Source organism: Rhinolophus sinicus, chromosome 6 (genome assembly GCF_057876585.1).
Source record: "Rhinolophus sinicus isolate RSI-liver-muscle chromosome 6, RSI-T2T, whole genome shotgun sequence".
Classification (NCBI taxonomy): Eukaryota; Metazoa; Chordata; class Mammalia; order Chiroptera; family Rhinolophidae; genus Rhinolophus; species Rhinolophus sinicus.
Window position 1 is genome coordinate 43715226 of NC_142506.1, and position 22274 is coordinate 43737499.

At 53.3% G+C, this 22274-nt stretch overlaps 1 protein-coding gene across 1 annotated transcript in view; it reads left to right on the forward strand.

Annotated features, from left to right (window-relative positions):
• Positions 1 to 11016: 11016 nt before the first annotated feature.
• The window catches only part of CAPN9 (calpain 9), a 42701-nt gene continuing 31443 nt past the window's right edge, over positions 11017 to 22274 (forward strand). The window contains exons 1-2 of the mRNA XM_019757380.3: positions 11017 to 14500; positions 20195 to 20264. Coding sequence (XP_019612939.3) covers positions 14288 to 14500; positions 20195 to 20264 — 283 coding nt within the window. The 5' untranslated portion in view covers positions 11017 to 14287. The remainder of the gene's footprint in view (positions 14501 to 20194; positions 20265 to 22274) is intronic.

Sequence of the window (22274 nt, forward strand, 5' to 3'; positions counted from 1 at the left end):
CCATTCAGACTCTCTTGCATTTACTCTGCTGCAGCAATATGGCCAACTCCATGTTTGCTTTGGCGATCTTGTAGCTGGGAAAAGTCTACAGTGGACAGTTCTGCTCACCATTTAACAAGTTCAGATAAGGAATGGCTGTCCCAATGGAAAAATGTTGTCACCTTTTTTCCACTAAAGCTCCCTAGTTGTGATGATGGGAATGCTGTCCTGTGGGCCTGAGGGCTATCTCTTGCGAAAACAGAGTTCCATAAAAAATATTTATTTAATGATCAGTTCTCCTTCTGTGAAAACATTGCAAAGAAATTTAGAAAAAGAAAATATTAGTCAGTGACATCCTCCTGAAAACAGGGAAGAGAGGAGGGTTTGTTTTGGAGTGCAGGGGATGGCCAGTCACCCCTTTGGAAAGGGCTACCGGCCAGTGCCAGCCAGACAGTGGATGTTGGGAGTCCTGTCACCGCTGGAGTCCCCCAGTGGCCACTGTGTAGAGAGCTAAGCGACTCGTCCTGTCTGAACATGGGGTGAGAAGTATCTGCGTTAGTTGCTTTGCTCGTCTTAACAATAAGAGTGACCACCTAGCTGTCTTATAAGTGGTTCGATGGCAAATGGTCAAACTAACTGGACATAAACACTTGGCCTAAAGGTCACACTATTAGCCAAGGTGGGAGAGGGCTCTGTTTGGTTTGCACTTAACATTTCAAAAACCGAACAAAATAAAAACATTTAGCTTGATTGGCCTCTCTCATTATTATACCTTTAGGGAGTCTGCTGGGTGAATGAGTGTCATTGAGCATCCTTTCCAAATAGCCCTGCTCCATAATTCAGTGAAGACGCGTCTGTGTATATTCTTCAAACTGAAGAATCATAAAGCTCCAGATGACCCCAAGTGTCAGTTATCTCATTCCTTTTCCTGTCTTCAGATTTGTCCCCTCTACCCCACCCCTTTCAACAAGGCCTCACTGAGGGAACCCGGCCTCCATGTCTCCCCAACTCTGTCTTCCCACCTCACACTATTCCCTTGGATCTCAAAATCTTTTCCAAGAAGACACCTGGGCTATCCAAGTAAGAAATAAGGACTATGGATAAGGAATCTGGAAGCCCTCCCTTCTTCCTCTCTCCTGGAGAGTCATGTCAGTGGTGACCTTCTGGAATCAAGGTTCCCATATCCATCATCTGAACCATGGATTAAATGCTGGAAATTTCTGGCGAAGCCTCATGAAATTGCCACCCCAGTGGGTCTTGGAGAGTCTTAAATTCACACCAGAGGTGTTCAGGTGTCACCCTGATGCCCAGAAAGGACTCTCTCCTCCTGAAGATTTGAGGCAAGAGAAAAATACAACACTCCTCAGATCGCTAGTGCAGACATCAGTGACCCTTGTGCCAAGAACCGCTTCTCATTCTGGAGCCCACTGGGTGGCCCCAGGCCAGAGCTGAGAGACTGTCTCAACACCAAGTGTCCAACTGAATCCCAGGCTCTTCCCCAGGAGGCAGATACCCAACTGCACTCTCTGGGTTATGCCCCTATCGTATAACCTTTCAACAGGTATTTACGGAGCACCTGTAAACAGACTACAGTTACAGAGGAGATTAGAAGACAGAGAGGACAACATACAGTTTTATGCCAGGAAGTGTGAAAACCGAAGTGACATGACATTTCTCTAGTGAAATGCAAATGATCAGTACAGGCTCAAGAAGAAACAGAAACCCTGAGTACCTACTGAGGAGGACATTGGAAGGTCAAGTTCTACCCCCAGAGACACCATGCCTGAGTGGGAAAATGACAGGTCCTATCCTCTTCTAAGGACCAAGATTCTCATCTTTTGTGAATAATAATTGAGTGCCGACTCTGTAGAAGGCCCTGAGTGAGTGGTGCTGGGAGACATAATGCAGGGAGCTCTCCAGCCCTCAAACGTCTCATGTCACATGGGAGAGGTGATATTTATCCACATGAAGGTATAACCAGCAACCTAAGAGCGGCAACTGCAAGATGCTGCCCCTTCCTGGCACCTGCGACATGCAGGTCGCCTACTTCTGTGTGTTCATGGTCCCTAACGGGTCCTATGCAGTGAGGGCAGCAGTTCCTGTAGACACCACGCTTTCAGCACCAGCATTCTTCTTTCTCGTGCATCATATTCTCTTTAATTAAGGTCAGGGAACATATCTGGCACATTTTTTATGCCCTGCAATCCCCAGTAAAAGAAATTTCTTTCCTGGCGTTGTTGTGAGGATTAAATTGTTCAACCTTTGCAAGTGTCTGGAGCAGCCTGGCATGCTGTGAGGTCAGTGTGACCATTAGCTGCTGTCACTCCTGAAAGGTCTGATGGTGACGGGCTTTTCCGCCAGTGGGTTGGGGAGAGAGATTAGGTGCCCATGGAGGTCACTGATCGGGGCGAACAGTGAACAGAAAAGCGAAGGCACGCTGACGCGGAGCCTGAGGCCTGTGCCTCGGGTGTTTGCTCCACACCTGCCTCTCAGGGCTCCCCCACTGCCCTTGGGCCTCCACTCTCCACTCTGTCCCTGGACTGTCATCCACACTCAGCCAGAGCATGACGGTGCCCAAGTGGTCTTCCCCTGTAACTGCTCTCCAGCACGCGGTGCGCCTTGGAGGGACAAATTCAAATTGAAAAGAAGAGGCTTCATTCTCCCTCTTGAAAATGGGGCAAGAGAACCCTTCCCGTCCTTTTTCTCAGAGCATTTACCTTAGAAAACTCATCACTGTAAATATTTCCTCTTCTTTCTGAACTATAAACATGAAGGGGGGTAGTACCCCTGTCCCAGCCCCTGTGGGACAGTGGGAGCCTGCCTTCAGCGGGCGCCTGGCTCCAAGCTGCAACATCCTGTCCTATCATAGAAGTGGGAAGTTTGTTTCTCCTCCAGAGAAGGCCGATGAGCTAACACAGAAAGCCACCCAGTTCCCAGGTAAATTGTGGTCAAGTTCCCTTACTGCAGGGTGAGTTACTGTTTGCCTTGGGACGCGTGTGATGGGTTGTCTGTGTTTGGCCACATAGAGGGTGAGGCTGCTTTCTGTCTTTGCAATCTCTCAGCAGAGTGTCTGACACACCATCACATTCTGGCTTAATGCTTCTTCGGTGATAAACATGTGTTCTTCCTTTCCTGACTCATGGAGAGGATTTCTGGGTTGGTGAGACTTTGTTTTAAGTTCAAAGTCCCCAGCAGTGCCCCATAACTGTTTGCCTAACACAGGCGCAGTGTCCAGACGCCACACAGGCTGCCTAGCTGGAAAGTATGCCCCTCCTGCTCCCTGCAATCCATTCCTCAGGCGGCACGAAGTGAGTTCCTTCTTCAATGCAAATGACACGTATTCCCTCTTGGAGTGAGACTCTGCAGACGTGGCCCATTGCAGGTAGAGAAAAATCCAGAATGTTTGCCACACACAGACTTTTACACGCTTGCTGCTGCCTCCTGGCCAAGCCCTCACACCTCACTCCTCGCCCTCTGGGCTCCAGGCACACTGGTTCACGTCTGTCCCCTGAACCCAGACACTCAGTGCTGCCCAGTGCCCATCACCCAGCATGATTTCTTCCTGGATCTTTGAGCAGTGACCCCTCATCACTCAGCTCTCATTTCGAATTTCACCCTTCAGAGGCCTTTTGTGACCACTCCTCCCTTCACACTGTACCCCATGGTACCCCCTCATTTTTATAACCATTATCACATGAAATTATTTATGGATGGGGGTTGGTTCTGTTCATTGCAGTATTCCCACATTTAGAACTTGCCTGGCCAGAGGTAGGTCTCAGAAATCACTGTGCCCACCAAGACGTGGGGCAGAGTGGGGCAGACTGGGGCGGAGCAGTCCCGCCTTTCTTGGTGAAGAACTTAGGAGAACCCCGAATCAGCACAAAGAATTTGGAGAGGCAACTGAAACCATCCCAGGCTCAAACAAATAATTTGTTCATTAAAGTCAGCCTCTTTTTGTGAAAATTCCCTTAGATTGAAAGGAGAGAATATTACTAGCCACTCCTAAACTCAACTCTTTACTAGTTGTCTCCAAACACACTTTTGTGAAAGCAAGTACCTGGGAAAACGTCAGCAGGAGCCCCCTTGGAAGGCCTTGGTCATGAAGCTGCTTTTCTTACCATGGGATTTGTTTGCATGACCTAAACGCCAAAGGCGTCTCATTTGCTACAATTTAATACACACAACTCATGCCAAAAGGCTTCTTGGCTTGTGTGAAAATAGGAAGCATTTGAAGGACTGACTTTTCCTTGGGAGAACTTGGCAGTGAAGTTCAGATGGGGTGAATCGTCCGATCACGTGTTACCCACAAATGGATTTCCACGACGGCTACACCCAGGCGCTGCCCGGTTGTGACAACTGGATTGATGGACGGCTGTGGAGAGGACTGGAGAGCCTCTTCATCTCGGCTGGCTGGCCACTGAGCCACTTCCATGTCCCTTTCTTCTACCCGAGACCACATGACAGACATGTTCTGCCGGTCGGGCTTTCAGGGACCTCTGCCCCCGTGTGCAAGGTGAGGCAGGGCTCAGACAGCGGGGTGGGGTCCACTTTTGTGATGGCACAAGGAGCAGAACCCAGGCATCTTGAAGCTTCTCATGCACTCTTTTAAATGTGGCACGTGTGTTTTCTATTTGTCTTTTATGATGATCTAACAAGTGGATGCTGGCGTACTCTGGAGTTTGTATGTGAGTGTATATGCGTTATATTTGTTTTAAGTCCCTATGCTTAGTTCACAATAGTGGGAAGGTGGAAACAACCCCAGTGTCCAGTGATGGGTGAATGGATAAAGAAATGTGGTCCATCCACACACACGGGAACATTACGCAACCTTAAAAAAGAGAGAACTCTGACACAGGCTATAATAGGATGGACCTTGAGAGCATAATGCTACGTGAAATAAACCAGTGACAAGAGGACAAATGCTACATGATTCCAATTATGAGGTCCCTAGAGTCGCCACATTCATGGAGACAGAAAGTAGAAGCTGGGGAGGGGACAGGGAGTTAGTGTCAGTGGGGACAGTGTCACTTTGGGAAGATGAAGAGTTCTGAGGTGGACAGTGGTGACGGCTGCTGACAGTGTGTGCTTAATGCCGCTGAGCTGCACACTTACAGACGGTTAAGGTGGTAACTTTTATGTGTATTTTCTCATCATTTATATCAGGGAAAACCCTGTGGGTCCGCAAGATGGGAAACCCTAAAATACTTTCAACTACTCCCAGTGAAGAATTTAACTGAAAACCCCTGAAATAATTGGCGGTGTGCCTCCTCTTGACAAAGCCAGAGCCAGAGGCGCTCTACTCTGCAGGGCAGGGCGGATAAGCAGATGGCTCATCAATAGCCGTTTCCTCAGTGAGCTGCTGCTGGAGGCCCGCATGGTGTCCTCGGGGCCTCCTGCCATGTCACCGCTGGCCTTCAGCACAAACAGCTCCCGAAAGGCCCCCACCGCCACCCCGAGGGGACAGGGACCCACTCACTGACTTTGGGCCACAGGCTGTCTCTCTTCCTCTCCTGCCGTCACAGACCAAGGTGGACTTACTTACCTCAAACTAAATGGTTTCCAAGCTGTGTTTAACATTTTCCACTTGTTATTTTATAATTATATTCAAACGTATTTATTCACAGCCTTCTTGAAAATGTCAATACAGAAGTTACACAAAGTTAGTGCCTTTCTGTTCCTCTCCTCCCACCCCACGCCCGGCCCCCTGTAGGAGGCCTGCAGCCCCCGTTAGCAGTGGGTCCTGCGCTGGCTAATCTGCTTGTCCCTTTAGATGGACTTTCCAGCCGGCTCCACCCTGCTCTGTCCCCTGGGAGGCTGATTTACATGGATGGTGTCCCAGGGTTTCCAGTTGGCCTCTAACGCTGGGGAGCATCAGCAGGAGATTATCATATTTGTCCCACCCACCACTCCACAGCCCCACCCTCATAGGGTCCCTCTGGGCGACTGCCCCCTCTTCTATCCCTCCCAACACCCCCCTTTCTAGACGGCCCCCACCCTGGCACATGTGGAAGCTGTAAAAGCGCCCTGCTGCTCCAGGCCCCAGGATGCTGCTCGGTCTACCTGGCCTTTCCTGCCTACACCTTGGTGAATCCTTCTCCAGGGCCCCGTCTAGTACACTGGCTCTCTCCTCCCAGGACCCTGATCCTTTGCTATTTAGAAGAAAAATGTCCCACCTACATTTAGCTTGGAAAAATGTATCAGAACTCAAAGGAAGAAGACACCCTAAATCCAGGGAGTTTGCACAGCACCCATCTCTTGGTGCCATTGAGAAAACACAGGGTATTTAATAAAATTCTGCTTCTAAAGGGCAAGGTTGTTGTTTCAACGTGCTTGACCGCTTGTCATTTCGGTCTGGATCAACCGTTTTTTCCCTCAGTATTCTCACAACGTCGGAGGCATGAACACAATCCTCAAACACAAATGGGAGTGAGCACAGAACAAGTATGTTACTCAGGTGGTCAGGGTTTTATTAAATGGTTTTCCCACCCCAGATTTCTCCCCCCTAGTCACTGCTGCTGTCCCACCTAGTGTAATTCTCTGAGCAGCACTTTGGGGTCAAGTGGCAAAGTCCAGAGGCTCCATTTCCTGATGGGCTACGGCACTGAACCTGGACACACCTGGGGCACTGAACCGCAGACACCAGAGACCATGGTGGCCACATCTGCCTCTTTTCGGCACCTGGCCCCCTGTGGTTCTCGGGTCGAGTCTAGAAGGGCTGTTAGTGGGGAAGCTGTGCCCTCCTCGGGGACCGAGCGGCAGCCTGGGGCCAGGGGGGCTGGAACCAGAGCACAGACGTGCAGACGCTGGGACAGTGACCCCCATTCGTCCTGCACCCTGCTTCTGGGCCGCCCCAAGCTCCCATGCATTCCCACCCCTGCTTCTTAGTCCTTCAGTCCATTTCCTGGGCTCCCCGAGCCCTTTCAGTGAGCACCGGTGTGCCTAATTTACACAGCTCCATCTGCATGGCTTGAAGGAGAACCCCAAGGCACACAGGGTCCTCTGCACCTGACACAATGTGGTGACAGCTAAGAACCATATGTGGAGACCGTTTATTATTAAAACCTCAATCACATTCACAGCACCACAAACTTTACGAAACACTGGGGGGGGGCGGAGATTAAACGCATAATTCACACATGCTCTTTTATAAACAGCTTTATTGAGATACGATGCACACACCCCACAATTTACCTATTTCATGCGTACAATTCAGTGGTATTTCATACATTCACAGATGTGCATGACCATCTCCACAGTCCATTTTAGAACATTTTCATCACCTCAGAAAGAAACCCCATCTTCCCACATTCCCCCAGCCCGAGGCAACCACTCATCTGCTTTCTCTAGAGATTTTCCTATTCTGGACTTCATATGAATGGAATTGTGTAATATCTTAGTCCATTGCAGTTGTTATAACAAAAATGCCATAGACTGGGGGCCTTAAACAGCGAACGTTAAATTCTTACAGTTCTGGAAGCTGGAAGTCGAGATCAAAGCCTACTGATCTGGTGTCTGGTGAGGGTCACAGGTGGCCGTCTTCTCGCTGTGTCCTCACTTGGTGAAGGGGACAAGGGAGCTTTCTCGAGTCTCTTTTGTAAGGGCACTAATCCCTCTCATGAGAACTCCACCCTGGTGACTTCACCACCTCCCAAAGCCCCGCCTTCAAATACTACCCCCTTGGGCAGTAGGTTTCAACACATGAATTTTGGGGACACAAACGTTCAGTCGATAGCATGTAACACGTGGACTCCGTGCCTGGCTTCCTTCTCTTAGCATAATGTCTCCAAGGTCCCTCCGTGCCGTAGCAGCATCAGTGCTTTGTTCCTTTTTTGACTGACTAATGCTCTACCGTATGGATAGACCACAATTTTTAATCTGTTCACCAGTTGATAGACATGGGTTGTTTCCACTTTTTGGCTATTACGAAAAATGCTGCTATACCCCTCTGTGAATGAATTTTTATGTAGACAAGTGTTTTTATTTCTTTTGGGGTATGTGCCTAGGAGTGGAATTGCTGGGTTGTGTCTTAACTCTGTTTAACCATTTGAGGAACTGCCAGACTGTCCCTACCTGCACTATTTTACATGCCCACCAGCTCACACACTTTTAATTACCTAAATTAAAGCAGAAATTTATATTTATAAATCAGTCCTAGCCATTGGACTTGTTTCCGTAGTAGTTCATATCATGGTGCTCGGGTGAAAAAAAGTCGTATCAAAAAGCAGTCATTGTTATGTTACTTTACAACCTCACAGTCACAACTCACTTCTGCCTCTGCTTTAGAAAAACTCCACAAGCTTTGACCTCCAGTAGCAAAAGCTTTGTCTCTCAGCTGACGGTTTCCAGGGGAGCTAGAAACCCAGGGTCAGAAGCGGTCCTCAGCCCCACCTTGAGTCTGCTTTAGAGAACTGCCATCATCACTGCTGCCGCAGAGACCTTGCTCCGCAGCCGACATGCTAAAGCTCGCAGGGGACGCTGAGGGGTGGACGCCAGAAGCTTGCCACACAGACCACAGAGACCTGAATGCCCCCACTGCATTTTGCACCAAGTGAGGTTCTTTTCTTCCGCTTCTGCTTGTCGCTTGAACCAGTGTCTCGTGGGGGCATCTGATGAGCACCTGAGTCATGCTGCCCAGCAGCCAGGAAGACCGGGAGGAAGTGCTGCGTTCATCCCTGTGAAATGGCTCATCAAACGGAAAAGCTCTGGTTAGAAGAGGTGCGTAGATAGACGATGCTGGGAGACCCAACCTGACAATGCTCACTGTGGGGGAAGCGGGGCCTGAGGACCAAGAGTCAGCCTTTCTCCGGGGCGCAGCCCTGAGCAGGCCAGTCACGCTGTGGCAGGGCTGCAGAGCCACAGCCCAGGTGGACGGCTCCGCACTGGGGAAAATGTTGGAGCCTGCTGAGCGCCAAGGGAATGACAATGCGTTGTCCCCATAGAAACGGGAGCACCAGCTATATCAGCTGTGAGGAAAGAGGCAAGTTCCCAGAGAGCCCGGATTAGTGGGACCCCTGCTCCAGGTGCAAGATTGGAGGAGGAAAGGAGAGGAAGACGACCGGAGTGGGGAGACGCACCTTAGACTGGGGCTCCAGCGCAAAAGGGGGTACAAAATATAGTTTTTAAAAAGTGAAGTTACACTCGTTTGTGTCCTAAACACCAGAGAGTGAGTTCCCAGACTCCTGTCCCCAGAGTCAAGTGGTCCTAGCGACAGAGGTCAACCTGCAGGGGGAGACGTGCCCCATGGGCAGAAGGAAGCCAGAAGGTTCCTCTTTCTTCCACAATGTCAACGACCTTGACATTGGGATGCAAGGACAATTTCAGCAGTGTCACTGTGGCCATAGGGGCAGCGGCCCAGAGCTTATTTGGGGTGATTAGGCCTTGGGGGAAACTGTTTTTATTCCACAACCAAATGGGTTGGAAAGACAGCTATGGGAGCGGTGGCCACTTGAGCAGTCCTGGGGAACCCGAGGGGACCACCTGGTGGTTCACGAGCCTGTATCCAAGCTGGGATCTCTCTGCGGTCAGAGAGGGGAGGCCCAGGCTGGTGTCTCAACATGACCCCTCACCCCAGTGACGTGAGGCCCACACAAGTATCGTCCCATGGAGGAGAAGCTGGGCTCCCGCTGGAGGAGGAGTAGACAGCCAGGCAGTGGAATGGGGGTGTACCAGGGAAGGTCCCAGGCTTACTGATAAGATCCGAGAGGTGGCAGATGCTGCACTAGTCTCACCTTCTAGGAAATGAGGGTGCACTCATGACCACTGCTGAGCACTCTTTGCAAGCACACAGACTTCTGGGGCGTGAGACAGAGGGAATGGAAGACAGAGCTCCCCTAGAACTCAGGCACGAGTACTTGGCTTCAAGCTTCAAGCTAGACTTTTAAGTCTATGGTGAAACTTTGGAAGGCTGGGCTTTCAAGAGTGAGCAAAGGATTTTCTCAGAATCCGCAAAATGAGAGTTTTAAAAGTCAAGATCAAAGCTTGAAGTACCTGGAGAGTAAATCATAAAGCAAATTGCCAGGGGGACAATAGTTTGTGAGGGTCACTACCACCTTAGAAAGGGCCAGGGAGATGAGGGCTGGGCCCCCACAGGCCGGGAGGTGGGACACTTCTGCTCTGGCTGTGACATCACGGGAGGATGACAGCTGCTTCCCAGGACGGCACGCTGACCTGAGGCCTCTCTCCTTGCCCACATGCCCCTGGGGGGTAGGGTGGGGGCAGAGACACTGAAGACAGGGTGTACCCAAGAAGACTCAGCTTTGGCCTGGGGAGTGACTGGGACCACAATACTACAACTGACTGAAAACTTACTGCATTGGACTCAACACCCTGCAAAGGACAGGAGGAGCTGTGTGCTCTTTGAGGACTCAAGGGCCACGGGGAAGTAGGTGCCAGAAAAGAAGGAATCACATTTCTGCACACGTGGGATGCAGCATGTGACTTCTGAGATGCTGCCCCAGCACTTACTGCAGAAGCTGACGTTTGTCACTCCTGAGTGTGCAGAGTCCCTTCGCACGCACTGTGGGTGACATTTACTGGAACACGGAGGTTAGGTAGGAGGGAGGTGGTGAGGAGAGCCAGGAAGTAGGGGGAAGGGCAGGGTACTGCCGGCAGAGGGAAGGCACCACACCGGGGTCCTCCAGCCCAGGGACTCATACAGGAGGGGACGCGTGTTCTTCTGGGCCCTGCCACACTGCCTGGCTGCCCACTCGATATCGCACTTTGACCAGCTCACAGGCATCCCAAACTTACAAAGAAATGTATAGGATTACAAGGAAAGAAAGTATAAAAAGCCGTATAGGGAAGTCTCTCCAGCACCCACCCCCTGTCTACTCAGCCCCCCCCACCACCACACACACACACCAAGGGGGACCACCTCACCAGCACCTTGTGCAATTTCCAAGAGATTCTTATACGGCCATTAATACAAAGTCTGTTTTCCCCTTTCTGCACAAACAGGCATACTCTGCACACATCCGGGCTCCACCTGGACCCCTCCCACCCCCCAACCCCCCTTCGAGCAGCATGGCCCAGTTGCCTTGCACGCCCGTGTGGCTTTCTTGCTCTGTCCCCGAGCTGCACGGGCTCTGTTTCCTGGTTCGCTGTGCCCTGATTTTTGCCCATTCCCCTCATAGTGGACAGAGTGCTCTCCAGCCTGTTTCTAAAGGAATTGATGCTGTGACGAAATGTATGGGCTTGCACATCGTCCCCTTGCAGGGGTTCAGGTTCCTTGCAGGATAAGTTGCTAGAAAGAAATAGCTGGAGCAGAGTCTGTGCTTTTGCAATTTCGATAGACGTTAATGAAGTGCGATCCAAAAGGGCGGGCGGTTTACACTCCCACCAAAGTTACGGAGAATTTTCATGTCAACATTTCCCAAGCTCTGACCTTTTCTTCAGGGTCTGCCCTCCTCCACTAGTTTGCTCAGGTTCAAAAGCATGAGGCCCCATCCTACACCCCAACAGGTGGTCCTGACAGTAATTCTCCTAAAAGCGTCTGTCCCTTCTTGCCCTCTCTCATACCACACCTGCTGTAAGCCATGGCCCTTCTCACCTGGACACCTGTGCAGGTGACACCTGACTGGCCCGCCCAAGCCATTGTCCACACAGCAGGGCGGCCACTGGCCTCACCCACCACTGCAGAAGAGGTGCGTTTTCCGCCTCTCACAGGCTCGGAGAACAGAGCAATTCTGTTGCAGGAGCGAGTCTGTCTTGCAGGTTCATCAAACCTGAGAGGCGGCTGCTCTGCAGTAACGTGGGCCCCTGAGTCCCAGGACAGTCACCGCCCCACGTGAAAGCTCGCTCCTGAGTTTTGCCCAAAACATCATGGACCACGCGCCCCACGTGATTCTGGCGTCTCTCTGCCCAGAAAGACGACGCACCTGGCGCAGGCGGCCACTTCTGCACCCAGCACACTCACTGCACGCCAAGGGTGTGGAGGGGACAGGAAGGGCAGGGAGGCCCCAGGGCCAGGGGACCACTGCTCTGCTAAGGGGAGGAAGACATAACTAGGATGATGAATGGCAGCCACTCATGTCTCAGGGCTGGTTACAGGCGGGCAGAGCTTGTTACAGGAAAAGCACACATTTCGGGAGCAAACCGTGGACCTTCCGTTGGCGGCGTTCAGAGGTCTCCCAGTGCGTGAGGGCTGCCCGGAGGAGGCTCGCGGGCCTGCCAGGCCTCCAGATGGTGTGGCTGCGGTCTTTCCACCGCTCTCCCTCCAGAGGAGAAGCACAGGTTTGGGGATTAAACAGACTCAGGATGGCATCTGTTCTCCTGTCCTGTTGGTTCCTCCTCTGGCTCCAGGCTGAGCTGGGACGTCAGGAGGCAGCCCTGAGTCCAGGGCCATGAGGTATGCAGGCAAGGACGGCTCCCTGGGCCCTGAGCTGGGGTCATGACACTGCCAAAGGCAGGGGACTTGGGGGTGAGTGTCCCGAAGGCTGCCCAGGTGCCCTCGTTCCTGCAGGTCTTTGCGGAGCAGGTGGGTGACCTCAGGCAGGATCCCAGGAGGCGTCCTGGAGAGCAGGGACGCAAGATCAACTTTCTGTGTTTCCTGCTCTGAGACATTTGTGCTTTAGTCACAAAGAGCAGTGCAGTTCTCCAATTACCGGGCTTTAAACTGAAAGGCTGACTCTCCTAGTCCACAGGGGAGACAGGGTGGAAGCACAGGCCCTGCCTGGACAGGTGTTTGTACTGGGCATGGAAGGAGGGCGTCAACGCCTGAGCTGGAGAGGGCCAGGCACTCAGCAAGCCCTTTAGGACTCTCCCCACAGTGCTGAATTTCACATCGAGGTCTTCTCCCAATTGCTGGGGTGTTTGAAGGGGAAATTCTGACTGAGGTGTCACCAGCCATGGATGGCCCTCACATCACCCCACCTGACGGCCTAGCTGTTCTCCTTAATCACTCGGAAACAGAGCTGTTTGACAGGGTGGGGGACACAGGACACTGGCAGCTCCACCATTTCAGGCAGGAAACACCTTATTGTGCAAAGAAAGAGACACAAAAAAGCCTTTGGAAGTGACAGGAAATGAGGCTCAGAGGTGGCTCATAAGAGCCGCTGAGGGGGGGACAGGACAGGGGCAGACCGGACGGGGAGCAGAGGAATCAACAGCTGCCCTTGCCCGCTCCGGACTCTGAGCTTTGTTCCTGGAATCCCACCACAGCCCTCGAGGTCCGCAGGGTTCTGACTCACACTGAGGGCAGGTGCAGCGGGCCCGGCCCAAGGTCACCAGGCAAACCTGGGAGTTCAGCCCAGATGTCACCACACCTTCCAGGACACAGGATCCACTCGACAGAAGTGGTGGAACTAAGTGAAGGTTCCTGAGAACTCAAAACCCCTGTCTCCAAGCGCCAACTGTGACCCGTTGGAGAATCGCACAGTGTAAACTGCTAGAACACCAGGGCCTACACGCAGCCGCCAATACTTTTATTAAACTGCCTCTGCCCTCCGAACTTCATTTCTTCTCAAATGTGAGATCCTATTTGCAGAGTTGTACAAGGCAAGGAATTTGGTTAATGTAAAGTCTGTTTTTGCAAATGTCTCCCAAGACCAGTTGCCAGAAATGTTGGAAAAGAGACCTGCGCCCAGGAGGAGCGGGCGTCCTCTGCGTCCACCCATCTCAGGGACCAGTCACCAAATCACCCCACTGGAGTACACACACGCATGCGCGTACACACACACACACACGCATGCGCGTACACACACACACACACACACACACACACACACACACACACACGCCCGGGCTCCCAGACCTCCTTTCACAGCACAAACAGTCGAGTCCTCAGACCCTGACCGTGTGGCCCCCAAAGCTGGAAATATTTACTGTCTGGCTCCTTACAGAAAAAGTTAGCTGCATCCTGCTCTAAATCACAGTGGGATGGCCTGTGAGAGAGCTGTGTTCCTGTCATATGTGCTGTGACTACCCCGCCCCCCCAACGGCCAAACTGCAGCCCCTTCACCTAAGACACGAACTCTCCCAGCGCAAAACAAAGGCTGGCTGCCACCTCCTGGACCACTGTGGCTTCATGTTTTCTTCCCACAAGCAACCCTCCCTCCCAGTGCTCTAAGCAGGGACGCTGCCCCTTGGAACTGGCCCAGCCTCACAGCTCCCTCTGAGTCTGCAGGAGCCCTGGGAGGGCAGAGGGCTCGTCTACAGTTTGACATCAGGGTGTGTTCCATGTCAATCTAAAGGGAGGTTCCCAGGCAAACAGCTAGGGGCCCAAGGGCCTCTGAGTGGTTCCTTCTGGACTGACACAGGCATAGCTTCTTCACACCTGTTGCCAATCTCAGCCGCAGGCCAGGGAGCCGCCATGCCTTACCTCCACCGGGCCCCAGGACCCCAGAAGCAGCCGGCTCCCGGGCACGCCCGAGGCACCCACTCCTCAGGCCAGAGCTTCGAGCAGCTGAGGCAGGACTGCCTGCAGAAGGGGGTCCTCTTCCAGGATGCCGACTTCCCGGCTAACAGCACCTCTCTCTTCTACAGCGAGAGGCCCCAGGTCCCCTTTGAGTGGAAGCGGCCAGGGGTGAGTGCAGCGGGAGGGGTGTGCAGCGGGAGGGGTGTGCGAGGAGAGGAGGGGCTGGGAGGGTGGTCACTGTGGAGAGGCTGTGCAGTCTGAAGGTGGGAATGGCCCGCAGGGCACACACCAGCAGGCTGGGAAGGGGACCAGGTGTACGCAGGGCGACTGGCTGCACCCCACGCCCAGCTCTGAGTCCCACCAGGGCCAGACCGGAGTCAGAGAGGCTCTTGTCAGGAGGCAGCGAGTGGGTCAAAGCTTTATGCAGGACGAGTCTCAGCAGATACACCCTAGTGGAAGCCAAGGGCAAACCTGCAGATGTGCTGGGAGGCTGTCAGAACACCAGCCCCTGTGTGCTAACACCAAGGTGACGCATGTAAAGCACTCGGTGGCTTCTGGCCGGAGCTCTGGCTGCCCCCTGGGGCTGGATGCTCACTCAGCAGGTGCTCAGTACATGTGTGAAGCAGGGTTCACTTCTCACAGCACGTGTCCCCTTCCCGGAGGGGCACCATCAGTCACCAGCTGCAGCCACCCCAACAGTCACCAGCTGTAGCCTGGGACACCAGTCAGTATTAGTCACGCGGCATTAGTCAGGGCCTGGCCTCTGACCGGGCACCACCGGCTCTCACTCCCTCAGGGTGGGTATTGGCCATTTAGTGGCTCCTATGGGGACAGGTGGCTGTGGGCAAGGAGGGGACAGCAAAGAGTGCTGGCCCCACTTTGCCACTAATGTAACCCATGACTATGGTCATATCATGTAACTGCCCCATGCCTCAGTCTCCTCGCCTGTCAAATGGGTCAGTAATAACCAATATGGGTCCCAGGTCGTGTCCACAGACATTTTCAATAAATGACAGCCACTGTCACTATCACTCTTACAGGCACTATCATCACCATCCTCGTCATTAGCTCCGAGTCTCATCTTACGTGCGAACGACCCAGGTTCATCATTTCTACCTCCTGTTTGTCTCGCTACATTCAAATACTGTCAGTGTTTTAAAAGATAGCATGTCTATTTTTAGAAACAAACACAGCAACCTCTGGGCTCTTCAGGGTTGAGCCCGCAGCACACACTGTTGTCCATGTGGTGTGAGCTCTTCATTGGTATTTCCTGTTGTAGGCTGGCTCCTGTGTAAGCTGCTTCTGGTTCTGCAGTGTTTTCCTGAGTCTCACAAGGCGATCAGCCTAAGCCTTCCTTCTGAGGAATTCCAATAGCTTCTTCCTTCCTAACTGGTCTCACTGCCTCCAGTCAGCCCGTCAGCCACCCCTCATCCCTCCAGGGCACCCTGCTCAGCCACCCCTCACCCTGTGCCCCATCCTCAGGGCCCTGCTCCCTTAGCACCCCGTCCCTGGCCCCTTCCGCCTGCACGCTGCGTCCGCTGGGAGGCCCTTGCTAGGACGCTGGGACCCTGCTCAGTGGCCTCTGCGAGCAGCCTTCTTTATCCCCGAGCGCCCTCAGGGGATAGCGCTCCATATTTCAGCATGGAGGCGGGTTTACTACAACAGTCTGTGTGGCTCCTGAGTCCTGCCTTAGAGCCATGTTTTGGAGCCACAGCTCATTTATCCTGTAGTCTACTGTGCCCTCAGCTTCATACACCATCTGGTGTGTCCAAACCGGTGGTGACAGCCAACAGTTACTATGGCCCAGGTGACATTAGCTCTCAACCAGGATTATCTCAATCCCAAATGACCGTAAGAGAGGGGAATTGTTATATCCCATTCTCCCTGGAGGTCAGTGTCACATGACTAGGACATGGGGTGCCAGGGCTCTCCCCAGGCTGGCTGCCTCTGGAGAGCTGGCCACTTCGCTCCCTGATGGGGGCGTGGGGCACCTCTCATTGCCCTGAAAGCAAAGCTTCTTAGCAGGGCACGCAGGGCGTGAGCTCACCTTGGGCAGCCCTTCCCAGCCCTCTGCCTCGTCCTGCAGGCAGGAAACAGCACCTCCACCCGCCTGGAAACCATGCCTCTTACAGCTGGCTGACCTTCTCCCCGCCCCCCCTTCACCTGCAGCACCTGATCACCTACTGGGTGCTCATAGGACCAACACCTGCGGGTGGGAGGGCACGATTGCACAGAAGGAGCTGTGTGTTGTGGCATGGCCCCAGGAAGGCCTCAGCCAGCGCACGGTGCACTCTGCAGCTGGGATGGTCCCTGAGAGTCCTCTGTGTTGGGGTGACAGGCCTACCGCTTTCCAAGGCAGGGAGGCACCTCATGCTGCATCCTACATGACCAGCTCCTGGCTTCCAGTGTGATCCTGCAGCCCCAGCTCCCTCCCTCTTTGCCAAAACTGGAGTTTCTCCAAGATCAAAGCTCAACACACATAGGCCATGGTGGAGAACAGCTTTGTCCCCATTCCCTGAGGTCTTTCTCCTGGAACGAGGGCCACCAGGGCCCCCAAGGGAGTCCAGGGTCCCACCTCTCAGCTGTGGGAGGTGGTCATCCTTCCTCTCCATCTCCTCCCAGTGAGACCACAAATGGTGGGTGAGGCCCCATGGTGCACTAGGTCTCCACCCTCCACCCTCCGCTGAGGCTCACGTGTCATGACTCAGGTCCACAGGGCGGCCTGCCATCCTTGTGGACACGCTTCCAGAATCTGTTCTGCCCTTTGCTTTGCCTGCAGCTGCGCTTGTCCCCTCCACCCTGTTCCCAGACACACACCTCCATCTCTTTCCTACTGGGAGCTCGAGGCTTTATATTGTATCTTACAGACTGGGAAACTGGGGCAAGGTGTGGGGGTGGGGACTGAGGTTCGCTTGCCACAGGGAAGTGTCAGCGTGCCAGTGTCCCTCAAGGCCCCTGGGGCTCTGGTGCTGTCTGCATGGCTGGCCCCACATCCGTGTGCTTGCTCCAGCAGCAAGTGCCAACTGCCCAGTGGCACCACGGGGTGGGGTGCCCTCGTAGCACTGCCTTCTTGTCAAACACAGCTGTGCTTGAGGGCGGGGGAGAGGCTCAAGAGCAGGAGTCAAGGGGATGTCACAGGGCGGGGCACAGCCAGCCGGGCCCTCCAGGGAGCCCAGGGCAGGAGTGCACTGAGGAGGGTACCCTGGGGGCTTGTCTCTGTGTGGCTCCACCAGTCCCCCAGAGGCTGCTGGCTGCTCCGGGACACACACTGTGTCCCCATGCGACGCCATAGCCCTGGGGACACTCTGGGATCAGCACACAGCTATTGATGGCTGGCACACAGCTATCTCCGACCTTGTTAGAAATGTGACTTTTCCCTTTTGATATTAATTACTTAGTAGAGAAAAGTCCGAGATGGGCCCAGCCTGGCTGTACACGCTGAACAGAACAGGCCCTGAAAGCCAGCACCCAGGAGCAGAGGCTGTGTCCTCTGTCCTCCAGGAGGGCCACCTGGTGGTGCCCAGGCCCCCTCCCTCCTGGGTCGCCAAGGGGCGGGCTGGGTTTACTTCAGGTTTGTAGAGGCCCCGCGGATCTTCCTGTCATAAGGGTGTAGTTTCAGGTAACCCTCGTCCTCAAGCCCCCAAACAGCATTTCACATGAACAAACATTCCTCCAGGCCCCACACACATGTGCAGGACCCCCAGGGATGAATGCAGTGCACCCAGAGTACATATACAACCAGCACACACATGGGTCATGCATGTGGGCACACATGTACCACTTGCCTACGCAAGTCACATGCATTTAGCACAGGGGGACCCACATCTGTCAATGTGCACTGCTCCATGGCACACAGGTGTGTAACCCTCACGGCTGCACAGCTGCCCCCTCAGCACACACGTACGCGAATGCCCATTATTGGCACACAGATGCACCAACTCACAAAAATGCTAGACAGATGGGGCATCAGTCACACATCCGTGGCTATCACCAGATTATACCTGATGGCTAATTTGTGTTCACTTGGTGATGATTACTGAGTTTTCTCCTTTTTCTCCATCAATCCACAGTTTGATACAATTTCATAAAACTCTCCTGGACGAAAACAACCAATTGGCAGATGGGAGCGGGGAGGTGGTGGCAGCTGCAGCGCAGGTGGTGAGGGTGTGGGAGGGGATGGACAGCGAGGGGAGCGGAGGGGCCGCCTCGCCCACAGCCCATGCCGCTGGGCAGGGGTCTGCCGGCCTTCAGAGTGTGTTTCACATCCCAGGTAGGGACGAGTAGCCACAGCACCGGGAGCATTGCTTGTTAGGGTCCTAGAGACCCTCCCATGCAGGGAGGGCTGTGGGGACTCCCTGTGCCCTGACCTTCAGCCGACATCCCCTCATATTAGAGACTAGGATGACCTGATGGCAAGACACCCAGGCTCCTGGCGCTAAGGGTGGGAATGCCAGGGGCCGCACTCAGGGTGTCGGTCGGACCTCTGCCAAGCCTGGCCTTGTGCGCACCCAGAAATGCTCCTGGCTGAGTTTGCTGGAATACATTAAACGCTAACAGACCCAGCAGTGCTGTCTGGGCAGATGCTTCCGGGCTCCACCCTCCACAGGGCTGCTCTCCCTGGAGGCTGCAAACACAGCACCATCATCTCACACTGAAGCTCTTGGTCTGGGAAGGACCCCCACCCCCACCCTTCAAAGAACTCACCATCCTCCCTGATTCTCTGGGGCACAGACCAGGGCGCAAGCGGGGCCTGCTGAGCTTGAGAACACAGTTCAGGGCGCCGCCGTGGGGAGTGCCCTGGTGGGGAGTTTCTGGAAGTAGGTGGGCAAGCCCTTCCCTCGCCCTGCACTCAGGTCCAGTTGAAATGGTCGGGTGTCTGCCGTGTGCCAGAACTCTCTCTATGTCTCATGATTTGCTGCTTCCTCTCCCTGGACCTTCACAAGACACCCTGCTCAACTGTTTGCTCCCCCAGGCCCTCCCTGACCACTCTGGCTAAAGCAACACCCCCATGCCGTCACTCTGTCCCAGCACGTCTCCTCTGGAACTCGTGTGTCTGTTCCCTGGTTATGGCCAGTCACTCGGCAGGCGTGCATTTCTGTCTCGTTCTTTGCTATGGTCTGTGTCAGAAACGTGTCAGGAACGGAGCCTGGTGCCTCCAAACAATGGAAAGATGACATGGATTTTGTGTAATCACTTTCAATACTTTTTTGTTAATGTTTTAGACTTATCCTTCCATATTATGATATATTAATATACACCAACGATTGTATCATGTACCCATAATATATATGATTATATATAATGCACTTTGGTGAAATTATGTGAGACACATATGTACACGTCTCTTACTATATAGTATAGATATATATATAAAAAATTGGACCTAAATGCATATTTTGAAAAAAGGAAGAAGCTGGGTGGCCCAAGTAGGAATTTGTGCTTATCCTGGTTACCAAGCTGTGTGTGTCACCTCAGTTTGAGATGAGGGCTTTGAAGCCCACCGAGGCACAATGCCCATGAGTGGGGAGCCAGAACCAGAACCCGGGACCCCCCACTCCAAGCCCAGGGCCTGGCTGACATCCACTCTGCAGCCAGGTGTGGAGGAACTCAGGCTAGAGCGCGGCACCAAAGGGCTGCTCAGAAGGCAGGACCTCTCCCCAGGGGCCATGGTCTACCAGAGAAGGCCCAGGCTTATGGGCACAGCCACGGTCGCCTTTCACCTCCTCGTGTCCCTCCACAAGGACATATCACACACAGGAAAGCAGTCCTGTGCTCCAAGAAAGGAGAGAGACCCTGAGCCTGCCCCATCCTGCTGGCCCACGAAGCAACGGGCCCACTGCATTAACACTCTTGTTCTTCTAGGAAATAGTGAAAAACCCAGAATTCATTCTTGGAGGGGCCACCAGGACTGATATCTGCCAAGGGGAGCTGGGTAAGTGTGAGTGGACAGAGCACAGGGTGGCGGGGCTGGATGGAGCGGACCGGCCTGTGGGGGCCAACACACAGGACCCCGGGGCCTGGGGACCTTCTCTGCTACCCCCCTCTGCTCCTCCCTCCATCCCTCCCACCCCCCACCCCCAGCCCACCTGTCTACTCTGGTGGAATGGAGCCCGGTGACATCTAGCCAGTTCCCTGGAGGTAGATGGGCCTGTGCTCGGGGCTCACAGCCCAGGAGTTTGCAGGGAACGGAGATACCCAGCGGCTGGCCCGGCTCCCCTACACCACAACACAGTGAATACCGGCTATACCAGCCCAGCCACCAGCTCGGCACCGTCAGCACAATGCCGTGTCCCATCTACCTAGCTACCCTCCCAATTTTACAGATGAGAAACCGAAGCTGAGGAGCTCTGAGGGCCTTGTCCAGAGATTCGGAGTGAAAGAGTCAGGATCCAAACTGGCTCTTCACCACGCTGCCACGCTGCCTCTCAGGGCTCATGCTTTGGGGGAACTCCCAGAACACAATCTCCTTTGTGCAATCGGCCTGAGGGTGCCCCCCAGACAGTTAAGTTGGGTCCTGCATTTTAGGATTCAGTCCAACACTGGGCCGGGTTTACCTTCATTCTATCTATGAAGGGAGAAAGAGAGAGAGAGAGAGAGAGAGAGAGAGAGAGAGAGAGAGAGAGACAGAGAGACAGAGAGACAGAGAGACAGAGAGAGACAGAGAGAGAGAGACAGAGAGAGAGAGAGAGAGAGAGAGAGAGAGAGAGAGACAGAGAGAGACAGAGACCTAAAAGAATTCCAATGGAACCAACCAGAGGGAATGGACCCCTGCAAGTCTGTGCAGACCCCAAGCTGCTTACAGCTGCTGCTTACCACCATGGGCCATGCTGCTTCCTCCATGCCGACTGACTGTGCTGCCCTAAACACGAACCCAAAAGGCACAAACCTAGAGTAACAACCATTGACAGACAAAGAGCAGGCTAGACAATAGATACACAGATGATAGAATTATAATTCTAGAATAACTTTGACTTTTTAAAAAAACTGACATTCAGATTGGTCTTTACTTCCTGAGGTTAAGGTTTCTGTAGGAGACTCTCTCCCACTCACCCTACAACTCCCCTCTTCTTCTGCCTTCCCTCACACCCCCCATCTCTACATTGCTATTTAATGGGAAACCATTGTACCGGTCCTTTGTTTTGCAGTTTAGTTCGGGTAGTTTTTACATTGGCAAAACATTTATTTGGAATGACAATCTTATATTTTACCTTAGTTGGTGGCTGCTTATAAATATTATTTTGTAACAAAATTTATTACATCCAAATACTGTAGTAACATAAGTATACATTTTGAAAGATAACAATAAAATGGACAGCCATGAGCCTGCCACCCAAAATAAGAACTACAAACCAACACACACCATCGCGGGTCTGTCCCCGATAGTGGTCCCCTGCAGGCTAGCGTCCACACCCAGCTGTCCAACAAACTGAACTTCAGGCCGTCCCCTCTCCTGCACAGCGCTGGGCTTGGGCTGGCTAGTCCCACCCATTGGCCCCCATCAACAGCAACCTTGTTTTGTTGTTGAGTGTTTTCCTTTGATTTCAATTGTGTAAATAACACAGACTCCAAATTCCACCCTTCAATAGCTCAGAGCATCCTGTCTGAATAGACATGACTGTTGCACGCTCAGGCCAGGAAAAGAAACACTTTCCTGCATGTGGCAACATTGTAAGTTGAAGAAGCCAGTGGAGGAGGCCAGCCCACAGCGGGGACTGGCCATGGCCACCCTGCAGCTAAAAGCAGGGACCGCCACTAGGGAGGTGCTCGATAGGGCTCGCTAAACATGTGGTCCTGAAGCCTCCCACCATTGTCCCTTCCTATCCCCATCTCCCCAAACCCGGCCCCCAGCTGCCAAAGACCAGCTGATGCATTAGGAACCAGTGTCACACGGCTGCTGGTGACACCCTAGGGAAAGTGGAGTTACTCTGGGTAGCTTTCCTGC